The 19,634-nt window shown below is 49.7% G+C and overlaps 1 protein-coding gene across 1 annotated transcript in view; it reads right to left on the reverse strand.

Moving 5' to 3' along the window:
- Positions 1–407: 407 nt before the first annotated feature.
- Positions 408–19,634, reverse strand: part of GPA33 (glycoprotein A33) — a 35,039-nt gene continuing 15,812 nt past the window's right edge. Inside the window, exons 3-7 of the mRNA XM_032389333.1 lie at positions 16,282–16,498; positions 8,388–8,540; positions 1,784–1,903; positions 990–1,116; positions 408–540 (exon numbers count right to left, since the gene is read on the reverse strand). Coding sequence (XP_032245224.1) covers positions 408–540; positions 990–1,116; positions 1,784–1,903; positions 8,388–8,540; positions 16,282–16,498 — 750 coding nt within the window. The remainder of the gene's footprint in view (positions 541–989; positions 1,117–1,783; positions 1,904–8,387; positions 8,541–16,281; positions 16,499–19,634) is intronic.

Here is a 19,634-nt window from a genome sequence, read left to right on the forward strand (position 1 = left end):
TGACTTCAACCCCTCCCTCAGGGGCTCCCCCAGGTGCTGTGCGCGTGGGGAGCACACATTTCGGAGGGCTCCCAACCAGGGGCACCCAGGCTCCGCCCTGGGCCTCAGGGAGCCCCCCGCCAGCTACACAGGAAGGTGAGGCTGCGGCCGGCTCCAGGCTGGGGGCCAGGCTGTGAGCTAGGCATGGCAGTGGGAGGGGGCCGCTTTGTGGGTGAGGGCCCTTGGCAGGGTCAGTCACCAGTAAGGTCCCCTTAGCCAAGTCCTCCAGCAGATGACATAGGGAAGAAGCATCCCATCAGTGACGGGAATGGAGGGCCAGAAAAATGGGGCAAGGAGAGGGGAGTCAGGCGGCAGAGGAATGAGCACCCATCTTCCCCCCACCTCAGCCTGCGTGCGGCATGCTCCGGTCACCGGTCAGCGTGGCGGGGGGACTCCCGCCCAGCGCTCTTCTGGTCTTCTTGCCCATAGTCATCCTCCTCGTCCTGCTCTGTCTCAAGCTCTTTCACCTGCTTTGGAGCCTTCTGGTAGGCCGCCCGATTCCTGAGAGCAGTGAGGACAGAGGGGAAGGATTTGCCCTCACTCAGGCTGGAGGAGCTGGGCTCAGTGCTCCTTATGGGAAGATCAGCCATCGCACCTGCCGCCCCTCCCCGCCCAGATGCGAAGGGACCCTGGGCTGGGGGGCTGGCTCCGAGTGGACAGGCGGGTGGCACAGACTTGCTCTGCTCATGAGCTCAGAGTGTTATAGGAACGGGCCGGCTCCGCCAGACCAGGAGGGACCAGCCCCTGGAGGGGGCCCCACCCGCGCTTGCCCCGGACAGGCCACAAGAAGCCTAGGGAACTACGGGCCTTGCAGTCAGGCACCAGGATGGCAAGGCCACTTGGGGGCCACTGTCCCCGGGGGTGGTGTGAGTGGCAAAGGCCATGAGGTGCTGTGACACGTCCTCGCCCTCTGCTCAGGACCCCGCCAACAGGTGCCCGCAAACACTCACGGCGCCATGTCCTCAGCCTCATCCTCCTGCTGGCGGCAGCAGCAACAGTAGATGACAATGCCAAGGATGATGATGGCCGCAATCAGGCCGCCCGCAATGCCCGCATACAAGGCCACGTTCATGGAGGCTGCAAGAGACAGAGCAGGGCAGCGGCACCTCCCGAGTCCTGACCTGAGCCCAGGCATCTGGGGCTGGTGAGCCAGGGTGAGGGAAGCCTCTGGGCAGGCCCAGCCTCCCTCCCAGCCCAGGGAGTACTGTCAGCTTCTAGTAACACGCCATGAAGGGCATGGCCTTGCAGAAAGGTGACCAGGTAGGTCTAGAGACTGCGCTTCAGGATGGAGGCGGACGCGAAGATGCACAGGCCAGTAGATCTGCATCTCAACACTCCCTGGGCGACCCAGGCTCCAGCCAAGTCCTCAGCTGTCAGCCATGCCAACTCGTAATCTAGCTTGTCCTTGAGCTGCTGGAGGTGACCCACCCCAAAAATAAGGTCCAGGCTCCGTGGCAGCTGACTCTGGACACTTCCCTCAGGCCCACTGAGTGGCCCTAAAGGCAGGCAGGGCTGAGCAGGTCTCCAGAAGTCAGTCTGAGGCTCTACTTGCAAAGAACCAAGGGAACTGGACTGACCTCTAGGCCGGGAGTGTCTGGCTAAGGTCACCCCAGCTACCCTGCCGAAGAGGCTCCCCAATTCACCTCCACAGCGTCTCTCTCAGCTGCCTCTTTGGACCCCAAGCCAGTGATCTTTCGGCCTTGGTCCACTCCCCTCCCCGCCTCGCCCCCCAGCCCGCTCTTACGAGGTCTGACAGCCACAGTGATGTTACAGGACGCGGTCCCCACCTCATTGCTGGAGGTGCAGATGTAATAACCCGACATATCTGTGGAGATGTTCTTCAGAGACAAGGTCTGGCCTGTGACTGGGAAGGAAGAACAGTGAGGGTGAGGAGCCCAGGCACCACACGTCAGTGGAAACACCTAGGAATCTGGAGACCTGAATGCCTAGGCAGACACGAGCACTGCGGCTGTACTTGTCCGAGCCTCCTCTGAAACATGGAGAGAGACAGAGTATCCACCTCTAGGCCTCCCAGGACAGCTGCAGGCAGGATGCCCAATTCTGAAGTGCTCAGAATTCAGTCAGGCCCCCTGGTTCTGCCCCTGATTAATTCTGTGACCTTGGCCCAGGAACTTAGCTTCACTGAACCTTAGCTTCTCTATTTATAAATAACAAGAGTCCGTGTGAGGCACGCTAATAGCATAAAATGAGGTACTGATCAATGCAAGCCCACATCGGAACACCTGATGTGTAGTAAGTGCTCGGGAAACATAAAATACATATGTATTACATGAAAATGCTTTCTAATTAGAAGATATGGTTATAACCACTTTTATGGTCTTCCGAAACTGAGTCCTTGAGCTTGGACTCGTGGAAGAAGTCTTTGAGAAATCAAGAATGGTCCAATAGTCCTCATGAGAAACCTTCCTGCTAAATCTGTGATCCTATGGATCTCTTCACCTTGAAAGGGAGAGCTTTATGCTTAGACCTCTTTATATGCCCTGTCCTCAAAGATGCTTTGTCATAACTGCTATCTTGAGTGGAGAGTTAGAGACCATTTCCTCTAATCTGCGGCAGAGTTAGCCTCATAAGATCTTTTTTTTTTTTTTTTAAAGATTTTATTTATTTATTTGACAGAGAGATAGAGGGAGAACACAAGTAGGCAAAGGGAGAGGGAGAAGCAGGCTCCCCGCAGAGCAGGGAGCCCGATGCGGGACTCGATCCCAGGACCCTGGGATCATGACCTGAGCCGAAGGCAGCCGCTTAACCAACTGAGCCACCCAGGCACCCCAAGCCTCATAAGATCTTCTGCCACCAGGTGGTTGCATTTCATCCAGAGGAGATGTTTGACTTGGCAAGTGGGACCCAGTCACTGTACGGCTCAGACATTCCAGAGGTGGCTCCTAATCTTCAACAACAAGTCCAGGCTTTCTCTGACTCACTTATTTCGCTTAGTATTATACCCTCCAGTTCCATGTTGTTGCAAATGGCAAGATTTCCTTCTTTTTTTATGGCTGAATATTACATTGCATACACATAACACTTCTTCTTTATCCATTCATCAGTGAATAGACACTTGGGCAGCTTCCATAACTTGACTATTGTAAATAATGCTGCTACAAACATAGGGGTGCATGTATCCCTTTGAATTTGTGTTTTTGTATTCTTTGAGTAAATACCCAGTAGTAGGATTACTGGATCATAGTGTAGTTCTATTTTTCACTTTTTGAGGAACCTCCATACTGTTGTCCATATATGTGGAATTTAAGAAACAAAACAACTGAGCAAAGGGAAAAAAAGAGAGACAAATCAAGAAAAAGATGCTTAACTCTAGAGAACAAACTGATGGTTACCGTGGGGGAAGGTTAAACAGGTGATGGGGATTAAGGAGCACACTTGTGATGAGCACCAGGTGATGTGTGAAAGTGTTGAATCCCTATATTGTACACCTGAAATTAATATTACACTGTGTGTTAACTGCAATTAAAATAAAAACGTAAAAAAAAAAACAAGTCCAAGCTTCTTAATGCCATCACAGGGTTACAGATCTGGTCCTGCAATCACCTCAGCTTTATCTCTGGCCAGTCCCCCTGCTTGCGGCCCCCCCTTGCCCCACCTCCAATCTCTTGCCAGATTGTATCTGGTGCAGATTTCCCTTGTCTGGATGTGCTACTCTGTATACTTCCTCAAATGTGATGTCTTATGATTTTGTCAGCAATCTTGTACGGGAAGTGGGACAAATATTCAATCTCCAATGTCACAGATGTAACTGGAGGCTTCGAGAAGTTAAGGTACTTGCCACATGTCACAAAATTAAGAAATGATAAAGCGTAACAAAAATCCTGTTTTAGGTCTAGAACTCTCTGGAGCAGTTGACAATTTTCTTTAAAAAAATAGGTATTACACAACTAATGTAGGTTCATTATAAGAATTTGTACATGATATGAAGCTATTATTTAAATCAATCCAGTCCAGAAAACCTTTAGAAGCTTGATTGCCATAGCCCTAAAGATGAAGACAGTCTCTGTCCTGGCCTGAGGGCTGACAGACAAGAAACCAGGGTGATCACAGGGCGATTAGAGTTAGAAATGGAAATGCTATTTGAGTTTATAGCAAGGGAGTTTAATCTCATCTGAAGGGTCAGGGAAAGCTGGTATAAAGAACAGAGAATAAAATAAAATCATCCATAATTTCACCAGCTAGAAATAACAGCTGATGATTTGGGTTATTTTCTTCCAATCTTTTCCTATGTACTTTCTTCAGATTCTTCCCTTGAAACCCCCAGCTGTATCTTCTGGATGCTCATTCTCTATATGTTTCTACCCTAGAATTTCATGCCTCCAAATGTTTTCTGGAATATTGCTTACACATGACATTAACATACGGTACTAAAAAAGCAGTCCATGACCAAAGCAAATTTCAAAATCATTGAGAGAGGGTTAAATACATTTTTTAACAACAGAACTCTTAGAGCTTCTAATTTGCTAATGAGCACTGGGTGTCCCTAAGTGGAGGTTATAGTAATAATGGTCTTCTTTTCTTTTAAAATTTTTAAAAATTAAAGTTAGTTAACATACAGTGTATTATTAGTCTCAGGGGTAGAATTTAGTGATTCATCAGTTGCATATAACACCCAGTGCTCATTACCTCCTGTGCCCTCCCAGTGCCCATCACCCAGTTACCCCATCCCCCCACCCACCTCTCCTCGGTTTGTTTCCTAGAGTTCAGCATCTCTTATGATTTGCCTTCCTCTCTGTTTTTCTCTTATTTTCCCTTCCCTTTGCCTATGTTCATCTGTTTTGTTTCTTAAATTCCACATATGAGTGAAATCATATGATAATTGTCTCTCTCTTGACTTATTTTGCTTAACATAATACCCTCCAGTTCCATCCACATCATTGCAAATGGCAAGATTTCATTTTTTTTTTTTTTTTGATGGCTAATATTCCCTCCTCTGACATCTTAACTCCTCCTCCCTAATGGTCTTATTTTCTAAACTAGTTGGATTTTTTTTTATTTTTAAGAGGCATCTTGGGGCACCTGGGTGACTGACTCAGTCGGTTGAGCGTCCAACTCTTGATTTCGACTCAGGTCATGATCTCAAGGTTGTGAGATTGAGCCGAGTATCAGGCTCCACACTCAGCAGGGAGTCTGCTTGGGGTTCTCTCTCTCCCTCTCCCTCTGACCCTCTCCTGCTCTCTCTCTCTCTCAAATAAATAAATAAAATCTTTAAAAAAAAAAATAGAGATTCAGTCTATGTGTAAGGTGTACACAGCACATTGCCGACCGATCAGGACAGAAGACTTCAGACTGCCTCCAGGACCTTTCCGGTTATCAGAGCCCAGCTTTGGACTCCGGGCCTTGTTCTGCAAAGGAAACGGTGGACATTAGAAGCTGGTCTGGAATTAACCAGTGCATATCCAGTGCCACAAGATCTGCTCTGACTCTGAGCTTGGGCTCCCAAGCCCCTTTTCCTCTTGGAAACGACCTAATACAGTTTCTGAAAGCCGGCTAAAGCTGATGTTTTCGCTGCAGTGGCGACACCTTGTGGTCAAGAAGAGGAACGCACAGGACCGTCAGCCTCCCACTTCCCCGGGCTCCAGCTGGGGAGATTTCCGCAGAGAGAAACCCCGTCTCCCAGAGGCACTGATGTCAAATTGGCAAGGTTTCACTTTCCTGTCCCTGGCCGCTCTCCACCCCCACAACCCTGACCCTATGGCTGCCACCTTTCACTCAGGATGCTCAAGATCCTCCCTGGCTGCAGGGCGCATACCCACCCTTTGATCCTTCAAGAACCTCCTCCTCTAAAGTGCTCTAGCCCCCAGAATTACCCCTCCCTCCTTCCTTGATAGCCAAATTCCTACTCCTTCAGTGCATGAAGTTCAGCTGCCTTACAAAGGATATTCAGAACTATCACACATGGGATCTCCTCTTTCCTCTTCCCAGCCTTCTGGGTTTTCATCCCAGGGTTTTCAGATGAGGATACTAAGGGTCAGAGAGGCTGTGAGTGACTTCAGTCAGGACTGAAATTCTTATTTACTGATTCCAGAGTCCCTGTTCTTTTCGCTGCTGGCTTGTTTCCATTGATTACTAAGTGAAAGGAAGCAATCTCTTCTGTCTTCAGATAGAGAAGGGTGGAGGAACCCTTCTCTCAAATTGTCCACTGTGGACTGAAATGTTTTAAAAATCAGAACTGGGTTTGGTCTGACTCTGGTGCTCCGTGAGGCAGGTGGAGTCCGAAGGCTCTGAGAACGAACCCCACCCCGTTCCATCCAACACCAGATGCAAGCTTGCCTAGCTTTTACCATTAACCACACTCTTGGCTGGCACTCCCAGATCTGGACTCTGACTCTGAGCAAACCTTAACTTGAAGCAGGATGAAGCTTTTCCAAAGTAAGTATGTGAGTCTCCCTTTGACCCTCTTTCATGTCCTCAGGTTTCTCCCCTTTTGAATCACTGAAAGACGAAGGTTGGAAGTCTTTCCTGATGGAGGCCGGAGAGCATGAGCAGGGCAGTCATCTGTGATGCCCCTCAGAAGGTGCCTGGGGCTGCAGGGCAAAGGCCGGCCTCTCTGGCCCCATGCACAGGTTCTTCATGATCCCCCATCGCTGCTTTTCTTAAAGTGGTACCCCCTCCTCCCTGCAACGCATGCTCCCTACCCTCGGCTGCACAGAATACTCGCGATTCCCGGGATATTTGCCATGCCTACCCTACTCATCCTTAAGGATCTAGCTCACGTACCACATAGTTAATAACACCTAGCATTAAGGAGTTCCATCTACCTACCAGGCATGGTCTCCATGCTTTACATGTACTTTTATTTAATCTTCACAGGAACTCTGTGAAGTAAGTACTAGTGTTATGCCCATTTTACAGATGTAGAAACTAAGGCACAGAGAGGCTATTGCCATGGTCACGTAGCTAACAAGTGGCAAGGCCAGGATTCAAGCCCACACCATGCTCTTAGCCACCATGCTACACTGCTGCCTCAGGGGCCCCCTCCTTGGAGAAGCCTTTTATGCCCTTATGCCTCCCCTGGTTTACAACAGCCCTGGCTATAAAACTAGCACGGTGCTCACCATGTAATCTTCGCCAGCCTTGGGTCTCCCTACACACACTTAGCTGGAAGGAAGGGCCGACCAGCCATTGTCCGTGGCACACCGTGGTGACCATTGCTGGAATCACCGGGTCGTGCACAGGCCAGAGAGGCAGGACCGTTGAACCCAGACGAGAGCTGCCAGGTGGTTTCCAGAAATTCCAGACACACTCGATAGTAATTTGCCAGCCAGAAATTTGTCAACAAAACTGGAAACTTGTTGAAATCCACAATATCCTTTCTAATTTACATTGGAGTGAGTGGGTTTTATTTATTTATTTATGTATTTATTACTTCTAAGAAGTTCTCGTTTGGCCCCCAGGTGAGTGAAGGACAGACTGACAAAGATCGTCCTTGTTTGACCAAAGCCCAGCCTGTCCATTCAGCCGGAGCGCCTCCACCCTCTGCTCCCCTCTCACTGCCCACTTCCTCCTCACCCACACCGAGCAGAGAGACCGCCCAGAAGTTAGGCCAGCCGGCAGCTTTCAGACCTTGTCTGTTTTGATCTCCAGGAATGCTGGCTGTGCCAGGGGCTACTGGGGCCCAAAGATACCACCGAGGAATCCCCCCCACCAGTGGGCACCAAGGTAATGACAGTAAGATATTTATATAGGGTTGTTTTGTTTTGTTTTTCAGTTTGTTTCCTGACCAAAGGTCAAAGAGCAAGCTGCCCAGTACAAAGCAGGTCTCCAGGCCACCACCACTGAACCTAAAGTCTCCTCCCCTGAGACTGAGGGACCCTTACAGCTGCCTGGTCGTGCAGGGGGCTGTGGCCACAAACGGAGGGCAGGTTTGGGAAGGAGGGCTTCCGTGGAGCCTGAGCCGGACCAGCCTGGATGGGGCATGCCGATGGGAATTCCCGCCCTTGAGTGGAGCCCCAGAGCTAGGCTTGAGGCTTCGAATGTATACTTTAGGACATGATCACAGTCAAAATGAAAACCCCACCTGGTGCTTTTGCACGGAGTGGCTATCCAGACGTGCTTATTCAAGGAACTGAATTGTGCAGAACAAAGATAACAGATGAAGATTTATTATGCGCTTCCACAGAGTGCTTTATGTGACTCACCTTTATTTTCCACAACAACCTGTGAGATGGGGATTATCATGAGAAGACTCAGAGATGCTGCAGGGGGGAGGAGGGGGCGAGGAAACGGGCAGCCCTTCAGGGAGACCTGACTGGTCAGGCCAGGATCTCCCCTGGCGGCCCTAGCATTTGCGGGTGGGGGCCTGTCCTCCCCACTGCCCCCGTTACCTGCTGGGGTTGACCGCTCCTGGTTCAGGACGTCGTAGGCCTTCCATGTGTACTGAGGGGCCGGAGAGCCCTCCTTCGATTGGCAGGTCAGCTGGATGTCGTTCCCGATCACGGCCTCTCCCTTGATGCCGCATTCTGGCTTGGAGGGTGGCACTGCACAGGGGAAGGATCAGAGGGAAGGCACGAATCAGGTGGGGCACGGTGACAGCCCCCTCCCGCCTCGGACACACACTCATACCGCTCTGTTTGTTCTCAGGCAGAGAAATTCATAGCCTACTGGTGAGAAATGGTGCTGTAAGGTCGATCCACCGCAAAAGATCTTGGTGGCCCTGTCACCATCACAGAGATGCAGCGCACACCTACATCAGGAAGCATCCTGAGTACAAGATTAGAGTCACCACCATTATAAACGGTGGGGACACTGAGGCCCAGAGAGGAGACTGGGTGGGATTGGAACCCAGGTCTCCTGACTCCACGTCCAGGGATCTCTCCACCAGCCCAGGAGAGCTCCTTCTGCTCTTGGCTCGTCTGTGCCATTTTAGGGAAACCTTGCAGTCCCCCAGTGTTCCCATCTGTAAGATGAGGGGACAACAGAATTTCTGTAAAGGGTCAAAGGTAATATTTTAGACGTTGTGGGCCACGTTATGGTCTCTGTCACTGTTTCCATGTTTTCAATAACCCTTTATAAATGTAAAAACCATTCTTGGCTTGCAGGCCATGTACGAAGAGGCGCAGGCTGGATTTGGCCATGTTTGCCTGCCCCTGGGTTAGGGAAAGGCCCCTCTCTCTGAAGCCCTTCAACTCAGACTTCTTAGGAAGGTTCCCTTTGTGTTAAGCACTGCCCTCGTCCTGGGTTTTGCTGAGAAAATGCAACTGCTCGGAGTAGCTGGGTGATTGGAGAGACCCCAGGTGGCAGCAGAGTTGCATGCTGGGTGAGAACGAGGACCGAAGGGGTGGGGTGGGGGCAGAAAGGAAGAGACAAGGAAAGGGAAGCCTACAGAAAGGAGGTTACAGAAACCAACAGGCCCCTCCACTCACAATCCTGACGTGATCTCCCACAATTCCCGAGGATCTTAAGCTGGTGCCATTCACTTGGCATTGCCGCAGGATGGCTCATCCTACACCACTGGGTAGGATGGCTCATTCTCCAAACCTTGTGGGGCACTTCCTGTACGTCTGATACCGCTAGGCACTGGGATGACATAGTGAGTGAGTCCCTGTGTTCGAGGAGTCCAGTGGGGGCAAAAGACAAATAACTGGACCATGACCGGGCAGGAGGCAAGGCTGTGGGGGCGGGGAAGGTACAAGCAAGGGACACTGACCCCCACAGCCTGGGCTGTGACCTGGAGGAAGAGTGAGAGTAAGCAAGGCCAATAGTGGAGGTGGTGGTGGTCAGAGAGAGGTGAGGGCCCTCCACACAGAGGGAACAGCATGTGCAAAGGCCCTGAGGCAGGAAGAAGCATCAGGTATGCTTGAGACTTCAGGTAGTGTCCTTGGGGCTGGGGACGGGAAGAACAGGCAGTGCAGAGGGCTATTACTGAATCCCCCGTGGCAGGCCTGTCCCCTCCACCTCTTTCTTCAGACCCCTGGACGGTCTGCTTGCCCCGGTCAGTAGCACCACCCACTGCACCATCCAGACTGCACGGATGCACGGTCACTGAGCACGCAGAACGGCGCAGCCCCCTGTCTCTCCCCCCCCCCCCAGAGTGGCTGGGGGAAGCTACCCGGGATGCACCCGGCCGCCACTTCTGGTTTTTCTCTGAGACAGGCAAGGGGTTCTTGGGTGTGTGTGCCCCACAGCTCCTTCTTCTCTCCTGAGGGCCACCAGGTGTGGGACAAGCGTGGAGAAAATGACAGGCCCTCCCCCACACCAGCCCCAGCTGCACAGTCCCTAAACCTAAGAGGCCCAAGCTTGGTTCACGAGCCACCTTTTTATATCCTGGTCCAGGCCCCAGGGACTGAAGCAGCCTGGGCAGGAAGAGACTGCTGCCTTCGGACCACTCTGACAAGCAGCCGTCCGCCCCGCGGGCCCTGCAAACGGGTACAAGGAAGGTGAACACTGCTTCCCCAGAGACTGGCTCTAGGTCAGTGTTGATGAGCCAAGTTTGCCTCCTGAACTCTCCAGAGGTACAGGAACAGCCCTCTCCACGCATGAAAAGCACTCAGCCTGCTTCCCAGGGATGCCTTGACCAGGGGGCTACAACTTTCCCAGTTAGAGAGCCCGCCTGAACTATGACACCCCCGAAGAAGTGTCACATGGAGCCAGCCTCATACTTGGTGTGCATGACCATTGTCAAGCCTTTCCGTGACCAGCCTTCTCTGGGATCCGAGACAAAAAGGAGAGAGAACAGACCAAGGCAAAGGAGCATCTAGCACCTACAGAAACATAAAAAAGCAAGCTGGACATATCCGGAGGCTAGCTTTGCCAGGAGAAATTATTAAGGCAAAGCCTTCATTCACTCTGGAGGCAGCAGTAGAGGTAACAAGAGACCAGCCTTATGAAGGAGTGTGTCAGGTTTTTGTCCGTACCCCCCCCCCACACACACACCTGGGGCCCTTACCCCTCAGCCCCCAGGCTGTCCTCCCACCCCAGCTCACCCTAGGCACAACTCCCCCAACTCTGTCCTGATCCTTCTCTAAGGATTCCTTCCCCAGCCCCCCACCATCACAACCAGCTAGGACCTCGAATCAGCTCTAGTTTAAACAGCCCTTCCTGCGGGGCTGTGAGGCCTGCGGGGCTCCCGGAGATCTAGGGTTCTGGGTGGGCTCTTCCTACCTCCCAGACCCAAGGCGGCTGTACCTGGAGCTTTCGGGACGGGGCACCGCGCCGCTCCAAAGCCTGCGCCTCCCGCTGCAGACGCCAGGGGGCGCCAGAGGCCGGGGAGCTGCTCGGTTCCCACCCCCACCCCCCCCCCCCCCCCCCGGAGCGCCGCGTGCCGGGCCCCAGGGCCAGGTGGCTTCCCCCGGTGACCCGCTCTGCGTGCTCCGCCCCTGTCCGGAAGCCCTCCGCTCCCTCAGTTTACTGTGAGGTCGCCCAGCCCCGTGTGGGCGGCCCCGTATAATTAAAGCCCTTCTACCTAAAAAAAGCCCAGTAGCAAAAGCCATTTGGAAACAAAACTTTCTTTTAAAGATTTTTACTGGATTTCTGAACAGAGAGTACAAAATGATTTCTCTCTTTCCTTTCCTCTTTCTCTTTCTCTCTCTCTCGTTGTAAAGCAAAACACTGAGTTCCATAATCTCTGATTTAACTTGTATCTTTGCCCTTCTAGTTAGCTAGTTCCTGTCTTAAAATGAAGCTGGCCCTGGGAGGGAAGGAGGAATCGGACATTCACACGTAAGTGGGGTCTTGCTACCTTTCCCCCAACCAGCTTGTTGCCAGAGGAAAGTGGGAGCTACTTAAGGGAAGCCAGAAAGAGACGGAATCAGCCAGAAAAGGACCAGATCCGGAGAAGTGAGGGATTCAGGGCCATGGGTTTGGAGGAAGACCTACAGAATAGAAACTAGATAAAAATGTGCATTTTCTTAGCTTATAATATCTCTCCAAGGAGCTAACGCAAATAAAAATTAAGAGCTATGTACACAAAACAATTTGTTACAACATTATTCATAATGGCTTTGATTGGAACAGGCTGAATGTTCAGCCAGGGACAGGGGACTCTACCCACTCACCCAAGTAGCAGGGAGCTTAAGGGACTGTAGGTGCTAAGACAGCGGAAAGGGCTACCTGGTGAGGAATGAAAAGAGCAAAGAACCAACCCATTCGGCTACAAACTCAGTTATGGACATGAATAAGCATGTGCACAGGAGCTGGAAGTCAACGTGGACAAATACAAGACCTAGTGATACGAGTGAATGTTTTTCTTTTTTAGTTTCTCTCTCTTTTTTTCTAATTAGTATTTTTAACAGGCAAGGCAAACACAGTTATTTGTTTGGGTTTGGACTAAGGTTGCTATAGCAGCAGGAGGGAAGAGCAGAGCTCCATTTCAACAACTCACAGCCTTCTGTGCGCTACAGATCTCGAGCTGAGGGGCCCTCCAGAGAGCAGGCCCCTTGCTCTAAGGGTCCCGGGTAGACAAACACATCAGGCACCCCAGGTAGATTGGGAGCAACTAAAACACGGCTGTAAAAACGCTAGAAGGTGATAATGTGTGATGGCGACAGCCTCGTCCGTGAGCTGAGAGGGGCTGTGAATGTTCCTAAAGGTCTAAGACCATCAAGAGCCCCCGCCGTGAAAACCCAGAGACAATGAGGCACGCACTCATGGGCCAGTGGGGCTTCCATCTCCTGGACCCTAAGCAAAGACCTCCCACGTGGAAGAGCAGGTACAGAACCTCAGTTATCAATGAGTGATGTGTCCAAGATGCAGCTCTGTGGACAAATGAGGGCAAATGGCGTATCCAGGGCTCTCTCGGCTCTGCCCCGCCAACCTTCTGTTGGCATGGATCCAGGAAGCGCAGAGCTCAAGTTACTGCCGGGGCCAGCTAAAACATCACTGGCAAGCTTATGTCTGCTTTCAACTGACAGAGAGGGTACTTTGAAAAGGTAAGTAAACCTAGAAGAATTTGGGAATCCTCCTGACCTGGATCAATTACTGGCCGGGGGTGGCAGGCTTACGTGGTGGAGCAGCGCAGGGCTTTGCATTTGGGCCATGCTGTTTTGACGGAAGCTTGCACACTTTCTACAGGTGTCTCGAGCCTCAGCGTTCTGTTGAACGTGTTAGTACCCACTTCCACAGATGGATTGCAGAGATTAAAAGAGACAATAAATGTAAAGCTCTTAGATGCCTGGCACGTACCTGGTCCTCAGTAAATGGGAACTATTATGACCATGAATTTGTGGCAACTTTCCCACAGACCAAGGTCATTGCAAGTTGATGGTAGTTTTCTCTCTATTTAAGATAAAAACCCCTCTGTTTTAGGACACGGAGAAACGGGAAATTTGGCTACATGGATCGGTGCAGGGTTGGGAAAGAGGTCCTGTGCCTTCCTTCTACAAACCAAAAAAAAGGGCTCTGCTTCTGTCCACGGGAGGCCTGGAATTCTATTAGAGATCCCTTGTTATTGAAGGTCATTAAATCTGAAATACTTCTTCCTAGATGAGAGGACTTAATCTTTTTAATATGTCATTCCTTTGCAAATTAATTTGTAAGTTGACCATAATTCCCATCAACTTCTATTTTTAGCTAAGCAAAGTGATTTAAAAAATTAACATGGAAGAATAAATGTGTAAAAATTGACAGAATTTTTTTGGAATAGTTTAGTAAGAGAAGATATTACACAGTACCAGGTATTAAAAGCCAACTATTCAAACACTGATAGCTCTAACTAAAAAAAAAAAAACAAAAAACAAAAAACAGAAAAACAAAAAATTAGATAGATAGATAAATATGCCTATATATATATCAACACTGAGTATAAACATGCTGTAATCAAAACCATGTAATATCAGCATAGGAATAATCAAAAGAAAAATGAACAAAAAAAGGAGTAAGAAAGCAGCCATTCTGTGTAAGAACTTCCTATGTGACAAAGCTAGCATCCCAGTGGGATGATCAGTGTTTCTGTGGTACAGTCTATTGACTATCCATGTGGAAGAAAACAAAGTTAGACTCCTAGCATCCTATTTACAAAAATAAATTCCAGGTAAAATAAAAGTCTAAGTGTAAAAAATAAGGCTTAAAGACATAAGAAAAGAACATTAAGTTCATTTTTATACTCCCAGAGGTGGTGGTACACGACAAGGGACCTCAAATGCGTGATAGAAAACATCAGCATGGTACAGATCAGGACTTCTCCTGTGCCTCAGAACTTCCACTACAACCTCCAGGGGAGTAAGTGTCCTCAATATTAAGGAGAAGCATGAGAAACATCCCAGCAGCCTTTCCAAGAGCGAATCCTTAGGTTATCAGTGACCCTCCTCCCACCCAAGCAAGAGAAGCCTGGAGGTTCAGCAGGGAGGAGATGTCTTTGAAGAGGATGCTTAGGAATAAGGACCCATGAGCATTTCCTCTCCTTCTCTTGGGGGAAGGGAAGGAGGTATTTTCCCCATCTCGGGTCAAGCCAGGGAGGCACCAAAAGAATCCAACATGGAGATTGGGGTTCCCTGCTGTTGGGAGCTGACATCTCTCATTCCCTGGCTGAGGCTCGCCGAGTGACAGAAACCTGTAAGTTCTTGAAGTGCTGATCCTGCAGTGTGAGGATGGAAGGGCTCTATAGATGCCTCTGGGTCCCTGGGGATCCCCCTGAGGACTGTGGTGCCTGCCTGTTGCCGACAGAAGCGAGAGAAGCTGGCTGGAGCAGGCTGCAATGGCAGGGTGGGGGTGGGGGCTGATTCATGTCACGAAGGGGGTTGGGCCCAAATGGGGGGTAGTGAAGCTTATTAGCGGCTAGATTAACATTTTGATTTAGACTGCACTGAATTTTTTCTCACCTAACAAATTGACAAAATTTACAAAAATTAAAAAGATTGATAACATTCAGTACTGGTAAAGATATGGGAAAACAGGCATGCTCATAAAATGCCATAGCAATGTAAGTTGCTTCGAGGAAAGTAGTTTGCCGGTATGGATTAATATTTAATGAAGGCATCGTCTTTGACCCAGAAATCCTACTTTTAAGAATCTATCCCCTAGAAATAAAAACAACAGAGTGGAAGAATATCTATATATATCAGTATTGTTCACACACAAAACTGGAAACAGCCTAAGGATATCCATCAGGATGGAACACTTGAATAAATCATAGTACATCCACGTGATGGAATGTATGCTGCTAACAGGTAGATCTATAGGTACTGATCTGGAGAAATATGCATGAAACATTACCCAAAAAAACATTGCCGAGTGATCTTTATAATATGATCTCTCTTTTTTTTTTCCAAAGGAAAGGAAAGAAAGAAAAAGTGTGTGTGTGCATGCACACTTGCATAGTTGAAAAGGACGTGGAGAAAAGTATGGAGGAATATTACCGTTGGCTACCAGGCTGGTGGTAAGATGGAAGGAGACGGTTAATTTCTCTCTTCGGGGCTACATTGTTTGATTGACACAATGTTTCAAAAAGCCAGGCAGCCACTTCCCGCAATTTAAAAAATCCCACTAAGGAGTATAAATGGAAAAAATAAAGGAAAAGTGATCCATCATTTTGGTTTAAAGCATTGCTACCTTCCAGGGTGGAGGCCACTCCTTATATTGGACCTAGAGGAGCCATTCCTTAAAATGCATCCAGTAACTGACTCTGAGTCAGGTGCCTACTTTCTCTGGGCCTCATCTACAAAATGAAGATACTAAAGTAGATGATTGTTCAGATTCTTCCAAAACTATAAGCTCCAATAATAAGTTATCTGTATGAAAAGAATGTCGTCTTGGGACATATTTCAAAGGTGGTAGAGCCTGATCAGCGGTGTGTGGTTGGGGCCCGGGGTGGGGAGATGCTGGTGTGAAGGGTTTCTACTGATTAGCTGAACTTATGACGGGGAAGTTCACAATCTGGCTCTCAGCACCAAAGGAAGGCCCGGTGAGAGTCCTTATTTAGGATCTAGAACTTCCCTTTTTCTTCTCCCTAATAAGTTGGCCATGAAAAGGAAGGGAGCTGGGTTATGGGGAAGAGCACTGGACAGAGCACGGGCAGAATTTCCCAGGCTGACCCCGGGGCCACTCCAAACCAGCCTTCCCCACTGCCCTGGAACTGTGTACCATTGGTGGGCCGCTCAGAATAGTCTTCAGTTAAAAAGGGAAGAGCCGCCCCCTGCCCAGGCAGATGGGATGAGGGGAGGAGTCTGAGCTCCTGGTCAGGTCTGGCTGCCTCTGACTTTACCTTCCCACGAGGGCACTTCTTCTCTGAGCATGCCTCCCTGCCCCACCTCCCTGCCACCCCAGGAAGGAGACGGAGATGCTCACCGAGGACCAAGAGCCGGACGCGTGACTTAGAGGTTCCCGCCAGGTCTGACATCAGGGAGACTGAGCACTCGTACGTGCCGTTGTCATCCATGGTCAGCTGGTCAACAGTGATGGAGGCATCTGATTGCTCAGCATTGCTCGATATGTTGACGCGGTTCTTGTAAAGGTCACCATAGATGTAGCTTTTCAACGAAAATTGCCAGGTGAGCACCCTTTCCTGGGAGGAAGAAGAAACACCACTCAGTCTTAGCCCAAGTCTCGGCATGGTGCTTGCAGCCTGTGCTGAGTAGCGTCATCCACCATTTCCCAGGCCCAAAGGGTGGACTCACCAACCCCTAAGAACAAACAGCTCTAATATGTAGTGCCCATTTGTGGGTTCCTCTTCTAATGTATGTGTCCTTTTAATGCAAATACTGAAGGGCCAGGGCAGATAGGCAGTTCATAACACAGAAGCACACATGGATAAAGGGCTTTCTCGGATCCCCACACCTTCCCCTCTGGTAACCTCTGGCATCTCTCTTACCCTTCTGATTTCAAACTGTTCTCTCATTCAGACAACCAGGGTTTAATGAGCACCTATTACGTGCCATACATTATGCTAGGCGGCCACCACTGGCTTCCAAGCCCACTTTATTTACTTGACTCTTGCCTTTGGAATTTATTTATTCACTGATCTACTCATTGTTTACCAAAAAGAACATGAGACTGGCTAAGATCACTACTTTCTAGCCAAACGGCCCAAGTACAAATCCCAGTTCTGCCACTTACTAGTCATATGACCTTGAGCAAAATGTGACTCTGTTTCCTTTTCTACAAAATGGAGATAAAAACAATAACACCTATTTTATACAATTTTTGTGAGGATTAAAGTATATATGCAAAACAGGGCATGCCTGACACGGTAGGTTTGCTGTAAGTGCCAGACATCATCACTCCTGAGTGTGATATTCAAAGACGAGTAACTCGTGATTTCTGCCCTCAAAGAATAAATGTTACGACATCCTATGATTAGCTATGGGGCCTCAGAATAGAGGCATTACATCTAAACTGGGAAGTCTGGGAAGGCTTCCTGGAAGAGTTCCCAGAAGACAGTGTCTCGGATCCTGAAGGACAAAGGAGAACCGGCCAGGCAAAGGGCTAGGGGGTTGGGGCGGTGCACGTTGGAGGAGGACAGATGTATTCGGCATTTTAGGCAAAGGGAGAACATTGAAGAAAGACCTAGGAGTGGGAAGCTCTGGGTCAACCCCAAGTGGTTCAGTATGAATGGAGGTGAGTGTGTGAGGGTGGGTGGAAGATGCGCACGGGCAGGTAGCAATAAAGATCATAGCTGCTCTTTACTGAGTGTGTGCTCCGTGCTGGGTACTATTCCAAGCACTTTGTGTGTACTATCTCACAACACTGACGTGATGGAGGTATTATGATTATACGCATTTTACACATGAGGAAACCAAGGCACCAAGAGGTGAAGTACCTCTCCCAAGTTTACGTGGTTAACCAAATGGCAGGGCAGGGATTTGAACCAGACGTCTGGCTTCAGAGCCCCGACCCTGGCGATTCTGTATTGCCAGACTGCAGGACCGTGTATACGGACTGAATCGGTTGCACTTTATCCTGAAAGCACTAGAGAGCCATGTATTTTAGGAAGTTAGCTCTCAACACAGGGTGGAAAATGAATTAGAAGGAGAAGCAAAGGCAGTTAAGAAATGAGTTGAGCAATTCAGATGAAAAACGATGGGTCTTCGGATCAGGCTGTGGCAGTGTAGACGGGAAGGATGAAGTGAATTTAGGGAGGGTGAACAGGGTAGACCAATGGGACTGGGAGTCAGGGAGTGGCAGACCTCAAGGGGGAGGGTCTTTGGCCTGAATATTCTGGGTGTACGGTGATGTCACTTCCAAGAGAAGAAACACCTGGACAGAGAATGTTTTAAGAAAAAATGATGCATTCTGTTTAATACGTGATGTGCCTGAAGTGTCGAAGGGACACCCAGGTGGAGCTCAGTAGGAGTGGACAGGGCAGCTGAGTGCACCTGGGAATGAAGGTTTGGAAGTCAGTGACTTAGATGTTAACTGAGCCGTGGGCTGGAGGAGGCCATCCCAAGTAAATGAGTACGGTATGCCAAGTCCCCAGCGTACTTCATTCTGAAAGGTCGGGGAGAGCTCAGATGGATCAGAAGAAAACCCAAGATGGGACTGCCAAAAAGCCAAGGGAGGAAGATTCCGAGATGGGAAAGTGGTCGATCGTGGGAAATGCTAGCGAGAGATGAAACAAGAGGAAGCCTGAATGAGTACATTGAATCAGCAAAAGAGAAGTTGCCGGTGACGTCAGTGGGTTGGTAGAGGCCAAAGGCAGAGCCGGCTTGGGTAGAGAAGGGAGTGTGGAGACACAGTGTCAGGTCTGATGCTGCACAGGTCCTTTGGGCAAAGTAGGACCAGGTGCCCTAGTTTTCGGACCGACACAGCCTGTGCCAGGGCACGCGAGTTGGCTACTGGAGTGCAGGCTCCCTGGGCTGGGTACCCTTGTGCAGGACATAACTGCAACCGCCCTGGGAGCAGCAGATAATTCTCAGGAAGCTTGGCTGAGGAGGGGAGGAGCATCGGGGTGGGAGAGGAGGAGGTGTCTTGAGCTGAGGACCAGTCCATGGATGCAGATCCTTCCCAGCTCAGCTCTTTTCTGACGGGCTGGCTCTGCCTGGGGCTCTTGATGCCCCAACCGTTCTCCTAATCACAGCTATCCCAAGGCTTCCTCCCTGGATCCCGCACCGCTGCCCCCTTGCCCAGACCTGTCACAATAATCTCCTTGAGGACACAGATTTAATCCCTTTCTCCGCACCCTCAAAGGGATTGCCTCAAATTCTTTCAGAAGTGGGGGATCCATCAGTCAACAGAAGAACTTTAGTGTTTAAGCACTCAGAGAAATGCCTGGTGAGACCTTACATCTGGTTGGCTGAATACATGTGATGGTGGAAGAGACAGCCTTCAGTTTCTTCAAGCTAAAGGCCGCAGCTTCCCTCTCTAGGTTTTACCCTGAGATTCTGGAACTAGATAGGACCTGTGCCCATGGCCCATCAGGGTCCCCAGGGCAACAGACAACAGGGTGCATCAGGCAGGATTTACTCTCCTTTCCCATGGGTCCTGCTGCTCTAGGCCTTGGGCGTCCTGGGTCACCCCTTCTTTCCTGTCAGGGAAAAAGGTAAATGCTTTCACTCTGGGTATTCCAGGGACCTAATGCTTACCTCTGGCAGGCACGTTTGCATTTTTTGTTTCTTTTTTTTTGTTTGTTATTAAGTAGCTCCACACCCAGCATGGAGCCCAACAGAGGGCCTGAACTCAAGACCCTGTGATCAAGACCGGAG

This window comes from Phoca vitulina, unplaced genomic scaffold (genome assembly GCF_004348235.1).
Source record: "Phoca vitulina isolate PV1807 unplaced genomic scaffold, GSC_HSeal_1.0 scaffold54, whole genome shotgun sequence".
Lineage (NCBI taxonomy): Eukaryota > Metazoa > Chordata > Mammalia > Carnivora > Phocidae > Phoca > Phoca vitulina.